The sequence below is a fragment of the Carassius carassius genome, chromosome 36 (genome assembly GCF_963082965.1).
Source record: "Carassius carassius chromosome 36, fCarCar2.1, whole genome shotgun sequence".
Taxonomy (NCBI): domain Eukaryota; kingdom Metazoa; phylum Chordata; class Actinopteri; order Cypriniformes; family Cyprinidae; genus Carassius; species Carassius carassius.
In genome coordinates this window covers 16,427,482-16,442,964 of record NC_081790.1, presented here as the reverse complement: position 1 = coordinate 16,442,964, position 15,483 = coordinate 16,427,482, and the positions used below count along the sequence as shown (strand labels likewise).

The window sequence follows — 15,483 nt, the reverse complement described above, 5'->3', positions numbered from 1 at the left end:
TATCATTTTTTTGCAGTTGAAACAACACTGGCTTGTAGCTTTAAAAAAAGCATATAACTTCACCCTAATGACCTCACAACTCATGGTAGGTCTGTCTTGAAATGTTTAAATGTTGATGTTGGAGGAAATTAATGGGATTTTTCTAAGAACCAGACTGTTTTGCTCTCTTTCTGGTTCATTAAATAGTCACACACCTGCCATGTCTGATCTTCACCTGTATGGGGATTCTGAGCACAGGGGGCAGAAAGGACATGTATTTGCAACTTTACAGCATTCACTGTAATATTGAAAATAATTGTTGAAAGTACAGTCTTGTGGTCTCCCCGAGGAACTACGACCCCATGCATGTGGAACAGACCGAACCTCAGCATTGTGTGTCATATCATCCTCAAGATGTGACATGAACCTAGCTTTATTTATGTCCTCCCCTTGTTCCTGCTTGCTCACACTTCCCTTTGGACTGCGAAAGTGATAGGAAACAAATGAGACGGTCCTGTAGGACTGCAGGCCCACATGCTGTATCTGCTGTGCCCTGACCTTATCGCTTGCTCCATGCTCTGCACTGCACTACATCACACCAGGGTCTCCAGGGCTACTCCATCCAGTCAGCCAAGATGGTGTCCTCCCTTCCCCTCGCCTCCATTCACATCCCAGCCGCCAGGCTCTGTCCCTTCCAACAGCCACCACACAACATCTTGACCACCCCTGTCTGCCCGCATCTTCGCACTCCCTGCGGTCAACCCCCCCCACTTCCTACAGCCGTTAAACCCTCCAAACCTTGGAAGCATGCTGGAAGAACAGACAGAATGGCAAATCTGATAATGCAATGCAGATATACCAAGGGGCTTTTTTTGCATACTCTGCAATATGTCAGGAAAAACACAACGCATGCATACTTGCAGAACCACTTCGCAGCTCAATGGTTTCTTACCGGAGGGGTTTTTAAAACAACAGTCGCCTCGGCCCGTATTCCATTAGCTGCAGCTCTTTCGATTTGCCTTTGCCTACTCTTTGCTTTTCAGACATGGCAATTATTTCTGGCACCTGCAAGATCGAATGAAGGGGAAACTCAGACAATGTGTGGTAATTAGATCTTGTGTGTTTTACCCTGCGATTATGTGCTTGACAATTTGTCATTGAGTGGACTCCGCAGCTGTCGCCGGAGTCGAGGCATGCGTCTATCAAAATAGCTCCGCCTCTCAGGGTTCCCTCCTCCCCCTCCTTCACGTTCGGCATTATTTTACCCGAGGCATCACGGATGTTCTGAATGCATGTAGACAGCACAATCGTTTTAGGCACCTGCGCAATTAAAGTTGTCTTTGGATCGCATGTGAGATGCTTTAATATGGAAATGTGTCTGTGTATTTCATTGTAAGTGTTATTTCTCCCTCCAGCGACTTTGCTTGTCTCCGTCCACCCCCTCTTTTCACCCCCTCCTTTCTTCCTTCTCCATCTCACATTAACACATACACACATTTTTAATGGAGCATTACAACTCCTGCTGCACTCCAGTGGATGGTATTCAGAGAGCCTCTTTCATACAGCAACATTTGGATGAACTTCGATATAAATGCTTATGAAGATCATATTTCTCTAGAATAGTCCCTTTTAAATTCTTAAGTCCCTGCTCGTATTCACATCAAGCTGTCAAGAGCATACTAAGTGTGTAAATGTATACAATGAAGTGAATATTTTTGTATGCTCCTATTTGGCCTTTTTAGACACAATTACTGCTGTGTAAATTGTAAACACTTGTTAACTGCTTAGCAAGTTGATGCTAATTCCTGATGTGTACTTTTGAGGGGTTTCCTCAACACTACACAGCACTGGCAAGCACTCAGTTTTAATAAGACCTGGATTCATTGCATAATTTGTAGTACTAGCCATTTTTATTTTCAGTCCTTTTAAAGAATAACTATGCAGTAGCTATGACTCAGCCATAACCCAAGACTCCAATTAATATAATATAATATAATATAATATAATATAATATAATATAATATAATATAATATAATATAATATAATATAATATAATATAATATAATATAATATAATATAATATAATATAATATAATAATTATTATTCTAGGCTATATATAGGCCTATATATAAATTAGGGTGGTCACATGACAACATTAAAAACTCTCTTCCAGGCAAAAAGTGTAGTCTAATACTAATAAAAGTACTAATAGTAATTTATTAATAAACTGTAGAAATGACATTTAAACACTTTTAGAATTAAATGACCAAAGCTTGTTAATGTCATGCATATTTTTATGATGGATTTTCATATTTTAAGATAAAAATTCTGGATCTTTTATTTAGATTTTATAGTTTTATTCGTATAAAACAATACAATTACTTATTTAAGAAGTAGAATTGCCTGATAAGTTTTCAATACATTTTTTATTAGATTTTTATATGACAAAAATATAAATATCATGCTCTAGGAAATAAGTTCTTGCAACACCCTGTAATAATGCTTAACAGATATTGAGATGGAAACTTAGAAATTAGTCAGTTTGGAAATGTCAAGAGGAGTTTAATGTTGACCGTTTTCTCCACAGAGCTGTGGTTGGTCGCCCTGGGTCGAATGCATTCCCCACCCCAATGAGACTTCACAGTAAAAAGGGCACGTTTTCCACAAAGATGGGTTGAAGCGATGGTCCAGTGGGTGTAAGATTACAGAAAGCATGTCAAAGAGTTTGCTAGCCTCTGCCTGCTCTTGCTTTGAACCCTTCGTCCATCACGGACAGGTGGAGTTAGACCAATCATCTGGGAGTTTAAGCTTATAGCTCTCTCCCTCTGAGCCTCACACAGTTCTGCTTAAATGGGATTTCGGCTGCATCCTATGCCGCTGTACTGATCTCACATCCAAGCCTGGAGCTCTAACTGATGGTGGGTCAGCGGCGCTGTCCGCGGTGCTGATATTTGCTGGCTGCTGTCTGTGGTTCTGAAAGGACAGCCGACTTTTCTGCCATAGAAGCAGGCTACCATCTCCTTTACAGCTAGTCACATACCTCATCTCAATTATCTCTCCTCGTATGGACCAAGAAATCTGAAGTCATGAACACACAATCTGAACCAACCATTTGCTAGCCATCTGCCATTCTTGCTTAGCGCAGCCCCGAATGCTCTTCTGCAGCTACAAAAGGGGGCAGATTTTTACCGGAACTGCCATTCCGTGTGGGTAGGTGGCGGAGGAGGACTCTGTTTTTAATCATGCTGATTTGGTTTGGCTAATTAAAAGAAACATCAAGAGGAAATAATGTGAGGCAGAACCGCAATGCTTAATTGAATATGAATGTGCTAATTTGAATGTGATCTTTAAATATAAGCTTGACAAAAGATGCTCATGTATTCAGTGGGCGTTTTGTTGCGTATGTGCTAATTGTAAATTCACGCCACGGACTCGCTCCCTAAAGTGCCCTCAGTGCATCCTTATGCTGTCCATTACTCTCCAAAGTAAGAGCAGAAACCATGGCTAATTCTATTTGGTTCTAGCTCAGATAGCACACTGACCTGGGAACTGGGCTTTGATCAGGAAGTGTGGAGTGCTTAAAAATGCGCTAAAGCATTATTAGGGGGAAGATAACAATTCGGAGTGGGTTTTATCACTGTCACGAGTGGACAGGAACATGCCAAACACTTTGTCAGGGCCGCCTATCCTGCTCTTTTCATTGTTATGCACTGTGTTGTAGTCATGCATCACGCTCAAGGGCAGATAATGACCTTAATGACAATGACCGTACCGGTAGAAAGAGAGGAACGCTTTCTATTTGGATTTCCAACTGGTTTCCCAACATGCATATGTTTAGCAAGACCTGTTACAAATGAGCACGCCATGCACCCGAGGCACTTTGGCATGTGCTGATAAAGTGCGAGATGGGGTCGCTTTGAGAGACACTACATTTATGTCTATTTGTTACTTACAGACAATAAAGTCATTGTCACTTCCAGAACAATGCATGCAATGCAGCAGTACAAAATGATCCTTCTGCGGGGAGAACAGTCTGTCTGCCACGTTAAAGCGGAATTATATGGCCGATATATTTGGAATAGCAAAGAATTGAGTGTTACAGGAGCCAATTCGATCTAAATTGAACTACTTTTCATTTCATTTAGGCTTTATATTTCTTCTCTCCCCTCCCATCACCATGTGTGCACGTTGGCTTTATTGCACAGTGCTGCATGCTGTATAGCTGTACGGCTATTAAAAATGTTGTCACTAATCCTTAAGAGAACATAAGAGAACATAATCTTTCACAAGACCTTTTTGTAGATTTTCCACAGATTCTGTGCCATTTTTAACCTTTTAAAACAGGCCTTTTAATTTATCTTCAGCACTTCATATTTTTTCCCCTGTCTACTATTTGCAGAAAACAACCTAATAGACCCTTCTATTTATACTTATGCTCTTTCCCCAACGAGTGGAGAGCATTATTTAAGGCCATGTTTTGAAAGGCAGAAAAGCTGTTATCACTTTTAAGGTCTTTTGAAAAGTCCTCTTGTGCACAATTACAGTAATTAATTAGAAACAAATGAGAAATTAAGCTTGCATTTTGTGTGATCAAATTAATTTTTCTTTGCACATGGAGTGCATATTGCTTTAATATCATCTCTTCTGCCATGCAAGCTCCTTTATTTATGGATGCTGATGAGGCCAGAGGAACAGAGGGGACCCCTGAGCTCTGTACGGCACCCTGCTGCACGGTGATCTGTTTTCCTGGGCCAAATTTACTGAGCAGTTGCGCCACATTTGTGCGTGGTAATTCATCTCAGAAACCTTTCTTATGTCTTCATCACTTCACTTGTTACCTTATTCATCTGTCTTATTCTCTAACCACCTGCATCCCAGTGTGATAGATTCACTGAAAAAGTGCTCTGTGGGTATTTTAATGACTTCTTTGTCATTATGTCTAAATTAGGTCTGATTGATTGATTGATTGATTGATTGATTGATTTCAGTAGTAGTAGTATTTCAGTTAGTAGTATATTATTATTATTATTATTGTGTGGTGCGATTGCTTTTATATTACATTCATGTAAAGCAAGCTTTTTCAATTTGATAATATCAGCAATAATTCTTTCATTCACTGGATATTTTAATTAAATAATTTGTCATGATAACGGTAATGATTTTATTTATAGCAATCATCATCATCATCATTATTTTGGGCCATCGATATTTTAACTAAGTCATTTGTCAACTTGTATATAAATTATGCATGATTATTATGGTGACTATTTTTATTTTATTTATTTTTAGCAAGAAGAGTTGTTTGTTTATTTGTTTATTTTAAAGGTAACTATTATTATTATTATTATTATTATTATTATTATTATTATTATTATTATTATTATTATTATTATTATTATTATTATTATTATTATTATTATTATTATTGTTATTGCTATTATTATTATTATTATTATTACATTATTGTTGTTGTATGGTGCATTTGCTTTTATACTATGTAGTCATGGGAAACAAGCTGTTTGTTTCATTTTGTTTTCATTTTCATCCAAAATAAATGTTTGTGTTTACAAATATAATGTGTATACAGTGTATATTTATATGTACACACACACGTTTATTCTGGCACTCTCACACACATACATTCTCCATTCACATACATACATTTCTACTCTCACACACATACATTCCCCTTTCACATACATACATTTCTACTCTCACACACATACATTCTCCTTACACATACATATATTCTTGCTTTCACACACTTAAATTCTCCTTTCACATACATACATTTCTACTCTCTCTCACACACTTACATTCTCCTTTCACATACATATATTCTTGTTTTACACACATACATTCTCCTTACACATACATATTTTTTTTTGCTTTCACACACATGCATTTTCCTTTTACATATATACATATATATTACATATATATACATATACATACATACATACACACATACACACATACATACATACATAAATATAAATATACATATATATATACATATATATATATATATATATATATATATATATATATATATATATATATATATATATATATATATATATATATATATATCACACTGACAAAACAGTCACACTGAAGGCATCAAGGGCTATTTGACCAAGAAGGAGAGTGATGGGGTGCTGCGCCAGATGACCTGGCCTCCACAGTCACCGGACCTGAACCCAATCGAGATAGTTTAGGGGTGAGCTGGACCGCAGACAGAAGGCAAAAGGGCCAACAAGTGCTAAGCATCTCTCGGGGAACTCCTTCAAGACTGTTGGAAGACCATTTCAGGTGACTACCTCTTGAAGCTCATCAAGAGAATGCCAAGAGTGTGCAAAGTAGTAATCAAAGCAAAAGGTGGCTACTTTGAAGAACCTAGAATATGACATATTTTCAGTTGTTTCACACTTTTTTGTTATGTATATAATTCCATATATAATTCCACATGTGTTAATTCATAGTTTTGATGCCTTCAGTGTGAATCTACAATTTTCATAGTCATGAAAATAAAGAAAACTCTTTGAATGAGAAGGTGTGTCCAAACTTTTGGTCTGTACTGTATATATATATATTTCTACCTTTTTTGGTATCCATTACTTCCTGTTTAAGCAGGACGTCACTCTCAGAGCAGGAAATACATGTGCAAGACCTGCTTAGCTCTTCCTCACAATTTTACAGTTATGCTATTCAAAGTCATCCTGTTTACTTTTCAAGTACATATTTTAAGTTTTTATTTTTAACATATCATTATGTAACCAACGTGTTCTAAAGATCTGTGTACAAGTACTTAGACAATGATTTTGATCGTATTAACAGGGCTTAACGCTAAAGACATTTTCAACTGGTCCAGTTCGGCCTGTGGTTGATTTATTTTTTACTTGCCCTGGCAAAATTTTCACAGGACTTGCCACAATCAATCAATCAATCAATCAATCAATCAATAAGACTTATTGTTTTCATTGTTGACTGTTAACATTGTATTGTAATAAATAATAACCATTTGGCACAAATAAATAAACCATGCTTTTTCGGGTCTTTCAGGTAGGCCTAACTATTCCAGTTAAGGATGCACTGATCAGGATTTTATTTATTTTACAATCAAATGAGCCGATTCCCATTCTCGTTGCCAATTTATTTAGTTCTTCTTCTTTTTTTTCTTTTTTTTTTACATTTATTAAATGTTTATTTTGCTCTGTTACTGGCCATACTAACCTTGAGCAAACAAACAAACAAAAAAATTATATGCAACATGAAGCAAGTGCACAAAACAAAAACATCAGATTGGCTTAATGAATATTTTATTATTACTATTTATTATTATTCGTTTTATTTCCTTAATTATATGTGTGTCTGCACTATGTTTGTAATTTCTGTACTGGAAGCTCCTGACGAAATTTCTTCTGTGTGTAAACACTTGGCAATAAAGCTCTTTCTGATTCTGATGAAAATGCTAATTCAATCTCTGACAACAGGTGGCGCTTATAGATCACTAATCTAGCACTGAGTTATTGCTGCACGCAGAGCTGCAATTGAAAAAAAATAATTAAATAAGTAAATGAAAATCTAAAAATAAATAAACCGCAATGAGTCTTGAGTTATTTAAATAATATAAAGATATCGCTGTCCCTAACTTGCAACCTCCCACTTTATTCACTTCCTAAATTAAATGAAAAAAAAAAAAAACCTTGGACGCTTATAATACATCTATCTGGCAACACGACTGAGGCTGAGCTCGTGTCCTCAATCACAACTCGCTCAAAGGACGAGGCCATGTAACCTTTTCACAATAATAATATTTATTTATTTTTTAAAACCCAGATAGCTTGCTGAAATACATCTGCGGCTTCCTCATCTTCCTCAGCCATGCTGATCAAGACCTGTCACGGTGAGCAGTGTTGCCAGATTGGATGGACGATTTCCAGCCCAAAAGCTCACAAAAACCCGCCCACTCCAACAAAAAACCGCCCAAAACTTTAACTAACAAAATAATGTGATACAACATGTCAGTCAAAGGCGTTAAGAGCCATTTTAACTCCTTAAAACTAAATAATAAATAATAACGTTAGATACATTTCCCATGGATCAAATGGTGGCAAATACATTAAAGACAATTACCGAATATGATTAGCTAAAGGTTAAGCAAGCAGTCACCGTCAAAACATTTGATTGATTTACAATTGTTTTACCGATACCCTCGAAAAAACACATGCATCATTTTCAATGTCAACAGTCAGAATTTAAATGCATAAGTGTCCAATATAAGTGATAGGAAAAAGCAACGTAATTAGGTATTTCACACTTGTTTATGCAGACATATAACAGTCAAAACTGTGTTGTCATTCATTGATAAATACTGTATGAAAATTAACAACAACAATAATAATCGCCATCCGAATCCATGAGTTTATCACTGGTGGTATGTAAATTTATTTTCACAGCGGTCCACATGAGAAACAATACCGTCCTAATAGGGGCTTTAGTCTTTTGTGAAGTTCATATTGTAGAACATTACATTTGCACAGTCAAAACTAAGAAGATATACCAATCTGTATTGTTTAAAAGATAAAAGACAAGATTGTTTAGATATAGATTAGATATAAATAGATTATGTTATAATAAATTAAATAATTTAACTGTGCTCTATTTTAGGAGTTGCAGTAATATTAGAGTCTTGGTGTCATCTTTCCCTCAACAGGTGTAATTCACGTTTTGAGTGTTAAAACACTCTCCCACTCTTTACCATGTAACATATATTTAGGCATTATGATCACTCATACAGTTCATACATTTAAAATTAGATCCGTTATTGCTCATGAATCATCACGTGTGTCTGTAGATCACTAGTGATTGGCTAAAAGTATGGCCGCGACGTCCACATCAGCATCAGCACTTCTGTGCTGCAGTTTATAACAACGTGATGACTGTTCGGATGCAGTATATGCACACTTGAGCTTGTTTTTTAGCCAATTAGCCTATACAATTTATATTTTAGAAAACCGCCAAACTGACCCCAAACCAGCCCAAATTTTGTCCACCCGCCCAAGACAATTTTTACCCGCACAATCAAATTCAAAACCGCCCGATTGGGCGGGAAGCCGCCCAATCTGGCAACACTGACGGTGAGCCTGATCGCGCCTAACCTGCTTTCCGTTTCAACTAAACGCCTTCCGTTTCCACTATGCTCTCTCTCGCACATACATACATTCTTCTCTTACATACATCTATATATGTATGTGTGTATATGTATGTGAAAGGAGAATGTATGTGTGTGTAAGAGTAGAAATATATGTATAAGGAGAATGTATGAGTTTGAAAGCAAAAATATATGTATTTGTAAGGAGAATGTATGTGTGCGTGAAAGCAAAAATATATGCATATGAAAGGAGAATGTAAGTGTGTGTAAGAGTAGAAATGTATGCATGTGTAAGAAGAATGAAAGTGTGTGAAAGAAAAAATATATGTATCTGAAAGGAGAATGTAAGTGTGTGTAAGAGTAGAAATGTATGCATGTGTAAGAAGAATGAAAGTGTGTGAAAGAAAAAATATATGTATCTGAAAGGAGAATGTAAGTGTGTGAAAGCAAGAATATATGTATGTGAAAGGAGAATTTAAGCGTGTAAGAGTGCCAGAATGAATTAAGTCTTGCACGGCCCCTCATATATATATGTATATATATATATGTATGTGTATATATATATATATATATATATATATATATATATACACACACACATATATATTGTTGTTATTTATTTTATAAATAAATATAAATATGTATAAATATGTATTTCTCAAATGTATACATTTGTTTGTGTGTGTTTGTTTATGTATATATAAATATAAATATACACAGTACACACACATGTATTATGTAAACAAACTTTTATTTTGGATGCAGTTAATCACGAATAATCAATTTGACAGCCTTTATTTTTTTATTTTAGTTATTTATTATTATTATGATTATTATTATTATTATTATTATTATTTCTTTAGTAATGACAAACATTGATTGACTGATCGATTAATTGATTTCCTGATTGATTGTTGGGTTTTGTTTTTTATAAATGTATACTATATTCACAAAACTTTGTGAAATGCTTGCCTCAGTTTACATCAAACTACCAATGGAAACCAAGTATTAAACAGTTTTTTTTAAATAGCTATTGTGTTTTCTGTTGATCAAGTAGTAATTCATAAAATGATTATGAGTATATCCAGACTCTTGATATGCGATTGGTTATATGCTGTGGAATTCCTACAGTGGGCCGTATATTGCAGTAGTCTGCTGCAAACTCCACAGCCTAGCACTCAAAACTGACCCGCAATATCAGACGTTACTGTTGATTTGCTGTAAGCATTGAGCAGTTATCACAGATTTGCATATTCCCTTTAATGAATTCGGCACACATACAGAGTGCACGAATAAAAGGAGTGTGGAATGATCATGCCACTGCATACTCCTCATTAATAAACATGCATCATTTACACTCCTCACCTGATGCCCGTACTACGCTCACATTCTGTCTTATTATCTGTCATCCTCTGCTGTCAGACGCTGTGTCTAGTGAACTACTATGCTCAGCCACTATATGGGTGAAAGAGAGAGGTGTTGATTGACTGAGAGGGCTTCAGGGGCTCAAAGCTGTTTAAAACACTAGCTGCGAGCTGGTTTGTGAAAATTCATCTGTGAACTTATCGGCAAATTTGCAAAGCCAATGAGGGGATCTGTCTACTAGCTCAGTCTGTTACAATGCAAAGTGCATTAAAGATTGATTTCATTATGCTCAAAGATTCTAAGCTGAGGGAATAAAACTGTCAGGTCTTGATTTTGTGATCAAACTGGTCTCCTAATAGAAATTCACAACCAATGGCATGAAGAAATGATTGTACTTTGATGTGAGTCACAGACAAAATTTAGGAGTGCATGTGAGTTTGGTCATAAATTAACATACTGTTTTATTTTTAAACTTTCAGAGGCCTGGTCAGAGGATTTCTGGTGGTGACGACTTACCGGTGGAACGCAGATGCACATCTCTAAAGGAAGTTGAGGTTTTCTGGGGAAAGAAATCATGTATTTGACCTACTACCCACAAAACGAAAAATACAACCGCAGCAGTAATCCTACTTTTGCCAGAGGGTGAGATGCATAAATCGGTCTTTTAACATGTCGAGTCAACTAGATTTTTAGGGCAGTTTTAGATTCCAAAGCACTAAGTACTGTGTGAGTTTTATATATACATATATATATATATATATGTTCTTTCAGAAGTGTTCCTCAATGGAGTTATTCAGAAGAGAATCAAGATGGAGAATCAAGTGAAAAGAAACTCTAAAATATTAGGTTTTTTTTAGAAAACTGGGACCTTGCTATTTCTGCAGTGCTATTTTGGAAAGGCCAGATAAATTAATACGCTAGACTGGGAATAAATCTCTCCTCTGCAGTGGATTAAGAGAAACGGAACATTAGAAAAGGAGGATTAGGAGCACGCTTGGAAGATGATGACGCGGAAGTGGAGGTGCAGTGCGAAGTTCTCGCAGGCCACTGTTTGGCTGGGGCTCATGGTGGCCATTGCAGTCACCATGGCTCTGGAGTTCGACGGTCTGCCCGGTCAGTGGGTTCGCTATGGACCCTGGGAGGCGGGGGCCACTGGAGAGCTGAGCTTCACCATGAAGACGAATATAAGCAAAGCTGTAGTGCTGTACCTGGACGATGGTGGCAACTGTGACTTCCTGGAGCTATTGATCAACGATGGTCGTCTGCAGTTGCGCTTCGCCATCCACTGCGGCGAGCCGGCCTCGTTGCACATGGAGACACACGTCAACGATGAACGCTGGCATCGCGTGCTGCTCACGAGGAATTACCGTGAGACCATGTTGGCAATGGACGGGGAAAGCAAAGTGGCGGAGGTGAAGTCCAAGCGTAGGGAAATGATGGTGGCGAGCGACTTGTACGTGGGTGGCATCCCACCGGATGTGCGTCTCTCGGCCCTCACGTCCAGCACGGTCAAGTACGAGCCGCCTTTCCGAGGCCTGATCGCAAACTTGATGTTAGGAGAGACTCTTCCTGCTCTCCTGGACAGTCAGGGTGTGAAGAATGATCTGGAATACCTGTGTACCAAACAAAACCCCTGCAGCAATGGAGGACGCTGCTCCATTCGTGACAGCGAGGTGCTGTGCGATTGCTCCAATACTGGCTACAAAGGGAAATACTGCACTGAAGGTAAGCAAGGTGATGTGCTTCAAGGCCTTACATAACTTGAAGATGTACTTATCACAATTTCTTACTTGATAACATGCTTGGCTGTCAAGGTAAAATGTTTGCTTTTAAGGAACTCAAGGGCTCAGGAGTTGGAAATTATTAACCATTATCTGCTCTTAAACTGCAGTTGGAACTGCAAAAATGTTTGCAATATCTACAGTGATACTGCAGCACGATGTTGTAATGTAGAAATAGCTCAGCCAAACATGGAAATTCTGGCACTGCATGGGTTTGGAACAAAATGAGGGTGATTTTCATTTCGAACTATACTATATTCTGGTCACTCTTTTCTATTAGTTACAATGATGGGATTTTGAAGATTTGAAAAGGGTGCAAAAGCAGCTTAAAAGTGGTTTATATGAATTCTGTACTACTGTATGTTTCAAGTCTTCTGAAGTCATATGAGAGCTTTGTGTGAGGGACATACTGAAATGAAGACTATATTCAGTGATATTCGTCCTCTCAAGTGAACTGTTATCCAACGTGACTTGATCAGTGAACCAGTGAGTTAAAGTTTAGGGCAGATGTCAGTTTTCAAGAAGTTAAACTGTGTGTTCAAAATACACACAAAGCTATTATATGACTTTAGAAGTCTATGAATAGCATAGTACTCATTTGTGGTGTTTTAATATATATATATATATATATATATATTTTTTTTTTTTTACCATTTTTGCTACTTGACACTGAGGTCTCGTTCACTTTCATTATGTTAAGAAGAGTGGACAGGATGTTCTCCAAAAAAATCACCTTTTGCATTTTTTGAATATAAATTCATACAGGTTTGGAATGATGGTGAGTAAGAAAAGTGTAGCTGAACCATTCCTTTGAAGTTGTGATAAAACGGAAGTTGCGGCATATCTTTTCTTCCATGTTGTGACATGCATCCAGGTGTAACAGGAACAGACTTGCTTCTATGCATCGGTTGTTGATTGATTTAGATGTGTGTGTAGCATTAAAATGGGGGTAGGAGAAAAAAGGTGAAGTTTTAGCAGAATAAATTATTGGAAAATACAGCATACTGAAATATGACATTTTTATTTTAAAATGATGAGGTCAAAAAAAACAAAAACAAGGAATGGGTTCTATAACAGGCTTAATTTTCATTTCATGCTGACTTTAATGAAGCACTGAAAAAACACTTTTACTGTGGTGTGTTTCAGATGGTCTTGTATTACTGCACATTAGCTTTTTAAAATGCCTTGAGAATTTATAGCTAATGAGGTATCTTTGGATGTAGATCCCATTAGACCAGGTTCAGAGGGTTTGCATGTTTACAGATGTTCAGACAAAAAAAGCAATTTATTTTAACTGTAAATAAAGGATTGATATGGGGGAAAATAGCATCTCAAACATATAGCACATTATTTGTATCCTGTTGTAAGCTTTATTTAAATCAAATGGTTTCTTTTAGCCTTTTAAATATTGAAAATGTAGCTAAACAAAAAGAGGGGGAAATCTAGATATAACAAATAGATAGAGAAAATTCTGAAATATATATGAAAATCATGCTACCTGCCAAATTAATAATCCACTAAATCATGCCAGCATTTTCACAGTGAGACATCTTACATTTTATATCCGTATTATTATGTGAAATCCAATACAAAGCACTAGTAAATCATATCCGAGCCTTCCGGACTGATGTATTCCACCAGAAAATGATCAGAACTGTGTTTGCATTAGTAATTTTAGCTGTGTACAATCTGTATGCATGTGTAGCATATTCCAGTACTAATTTGATGAAAACATAGACATGTGTTGGAGCATGGGAGAGCAATTTGCCATAGAAACTGTTCTAGGTGACATATGTAGACTAATTAGGGCCACTCAGCAATGTCTCTGCCCTTCAGAGAAGACACAGTCTGTCATATGGCGGTACAGTGTTAAACCCGAGGCCAAATCTGCATGACTTCATACAGAAATATATTTGTCGCGTTTCTCCTTCTAATTGAACAAGCAGCAAGGACAGAGACCATGGCAGCTCGCGCTTGGCTTTTCACTTAATGCAGTCTCAGGTTACCCACTGTGGAGTCGGCGGGAAGCGGCGCTTTGCTCTGTACCGAGAGAACGCCAGCGTGACGGAGTCCAGCAAGTGCGTTTCGAATTAAGATGAAATATTCTGGTGCTTCAAAAGAATAGAGATATGTGGGACGGGGAGACGTTAAGAACAGAAAAATAAATCATCCTGAAAGTTGATAGAGCAAATTGGATTTGACACTGGTAAAGGACAATATTAAAAGGAACAATTGGTTTTCATATGCCTTAAATCCTTGCTTTTACTCCAGGGATTATCCATCGGAAGACCGATTTATCAAACACAGAGGAGTATTTAAGTATTTTAAAAAATGCATAGATAATCAAGAGTCACGGTGTAATTATTATTTATAGTTAAGTATTGATATAACAAATCCTCTGAAGAATTAGCAGAGACTCATCAAACGGTGGCGGTTAATTACGCGCGTGTCTTTTCATATTTAACAATATTCCCAGACTGTGAGTGGGAAGTGGTCTCCATCGCCGCGCCCTTGTCAAACCTCCCAGGTGAAATTTCGCAGGCTTTTACCCTCAAAGCTAAGAGGACCGTCAGTATCAATTAAGGCTGCCCTCGCCAAAATGGAAATCTAGGCCAAAGCGATATATCAGCAGTGTGTGCATCTTTTCTCTTGCATCTGCATCAAGCATGCTAATGAGATCTCAACCCAATGCATGAGTGGTGCATAAACTGCAGTGCTGGTCAGATGCTGTATTATCGCCACTGCTTCTGTGGCATATATATATATATATATATACACAGCATTAACACGGGCCTGCTGGGAGCTCTTAAAATCAATACGGTTATCATTTTAAAAGGCAAATAAGCAGAATGGAATACAGGCACAATGTGTCCCTCATTAACGGGATGCTTTTATATGTCTGGAGATGACGAACGCAGGCTTTCACTTTTATTTGTACGGTACCACAGTCTTGCAAAGCTGGAGGAGATTCTGCTGTAGCGTTTATACTGCGGTATATCCTTGTTGTGGTTTGAAGAATCTGACACCAAGCAAAAAACTATAGCAAGCAAAAATAATATACTTTGCAAACTGTCACAGATGGGTGCTTCCAGTGTTCTGTTCTGTTCTGTTCTGTTCTGTTCTGTTCTTTTCTTTTTTCTTTTCTCTTCTTTTCTTTTCTTTTTAATTTTTCCATCTATTCAGAAAAAAGAACATTCAC

The 15,483-nt window shown here is 37.2% G+C and overlaps 1 protein-coding gene across 15 annotated transcripts in view; it reads left to right on the top strand.

Moving 5' to 3' along the window:
* nrxn2a (neurexin 2a) overlaps positions 1 to 15,483 on the top strand; it is a 372,119-nt gene that overhangs the window by 47,599 nt on the left and 309,037 nt on the right. For 13 of the 15 annotated variants that reach the window (XM_059526521.1, XM_059526520.1, XM_059526517.1 and 10 more), the window contains exons 2-3: positions 10,983 to 11,145; positions 11,275 to 12,228. In XM_059526521.1, the coding sequence (XP_059382504.1) occupies positions 11,505 to 12,228 (724 nt within the window). In that variant the 5' untranslated portion in view covers positions 10,983 to 11,145; positions 11,275 to 11,504. Of the gene's footprint in view, positions 1 to 10,982; positions 12,229 to 15,483 lie in introns of all 15 variants that reach the window. The other 2 variants (XM_059526506.1, XM_059526508.1) reach the window with 2 other exon arrangements.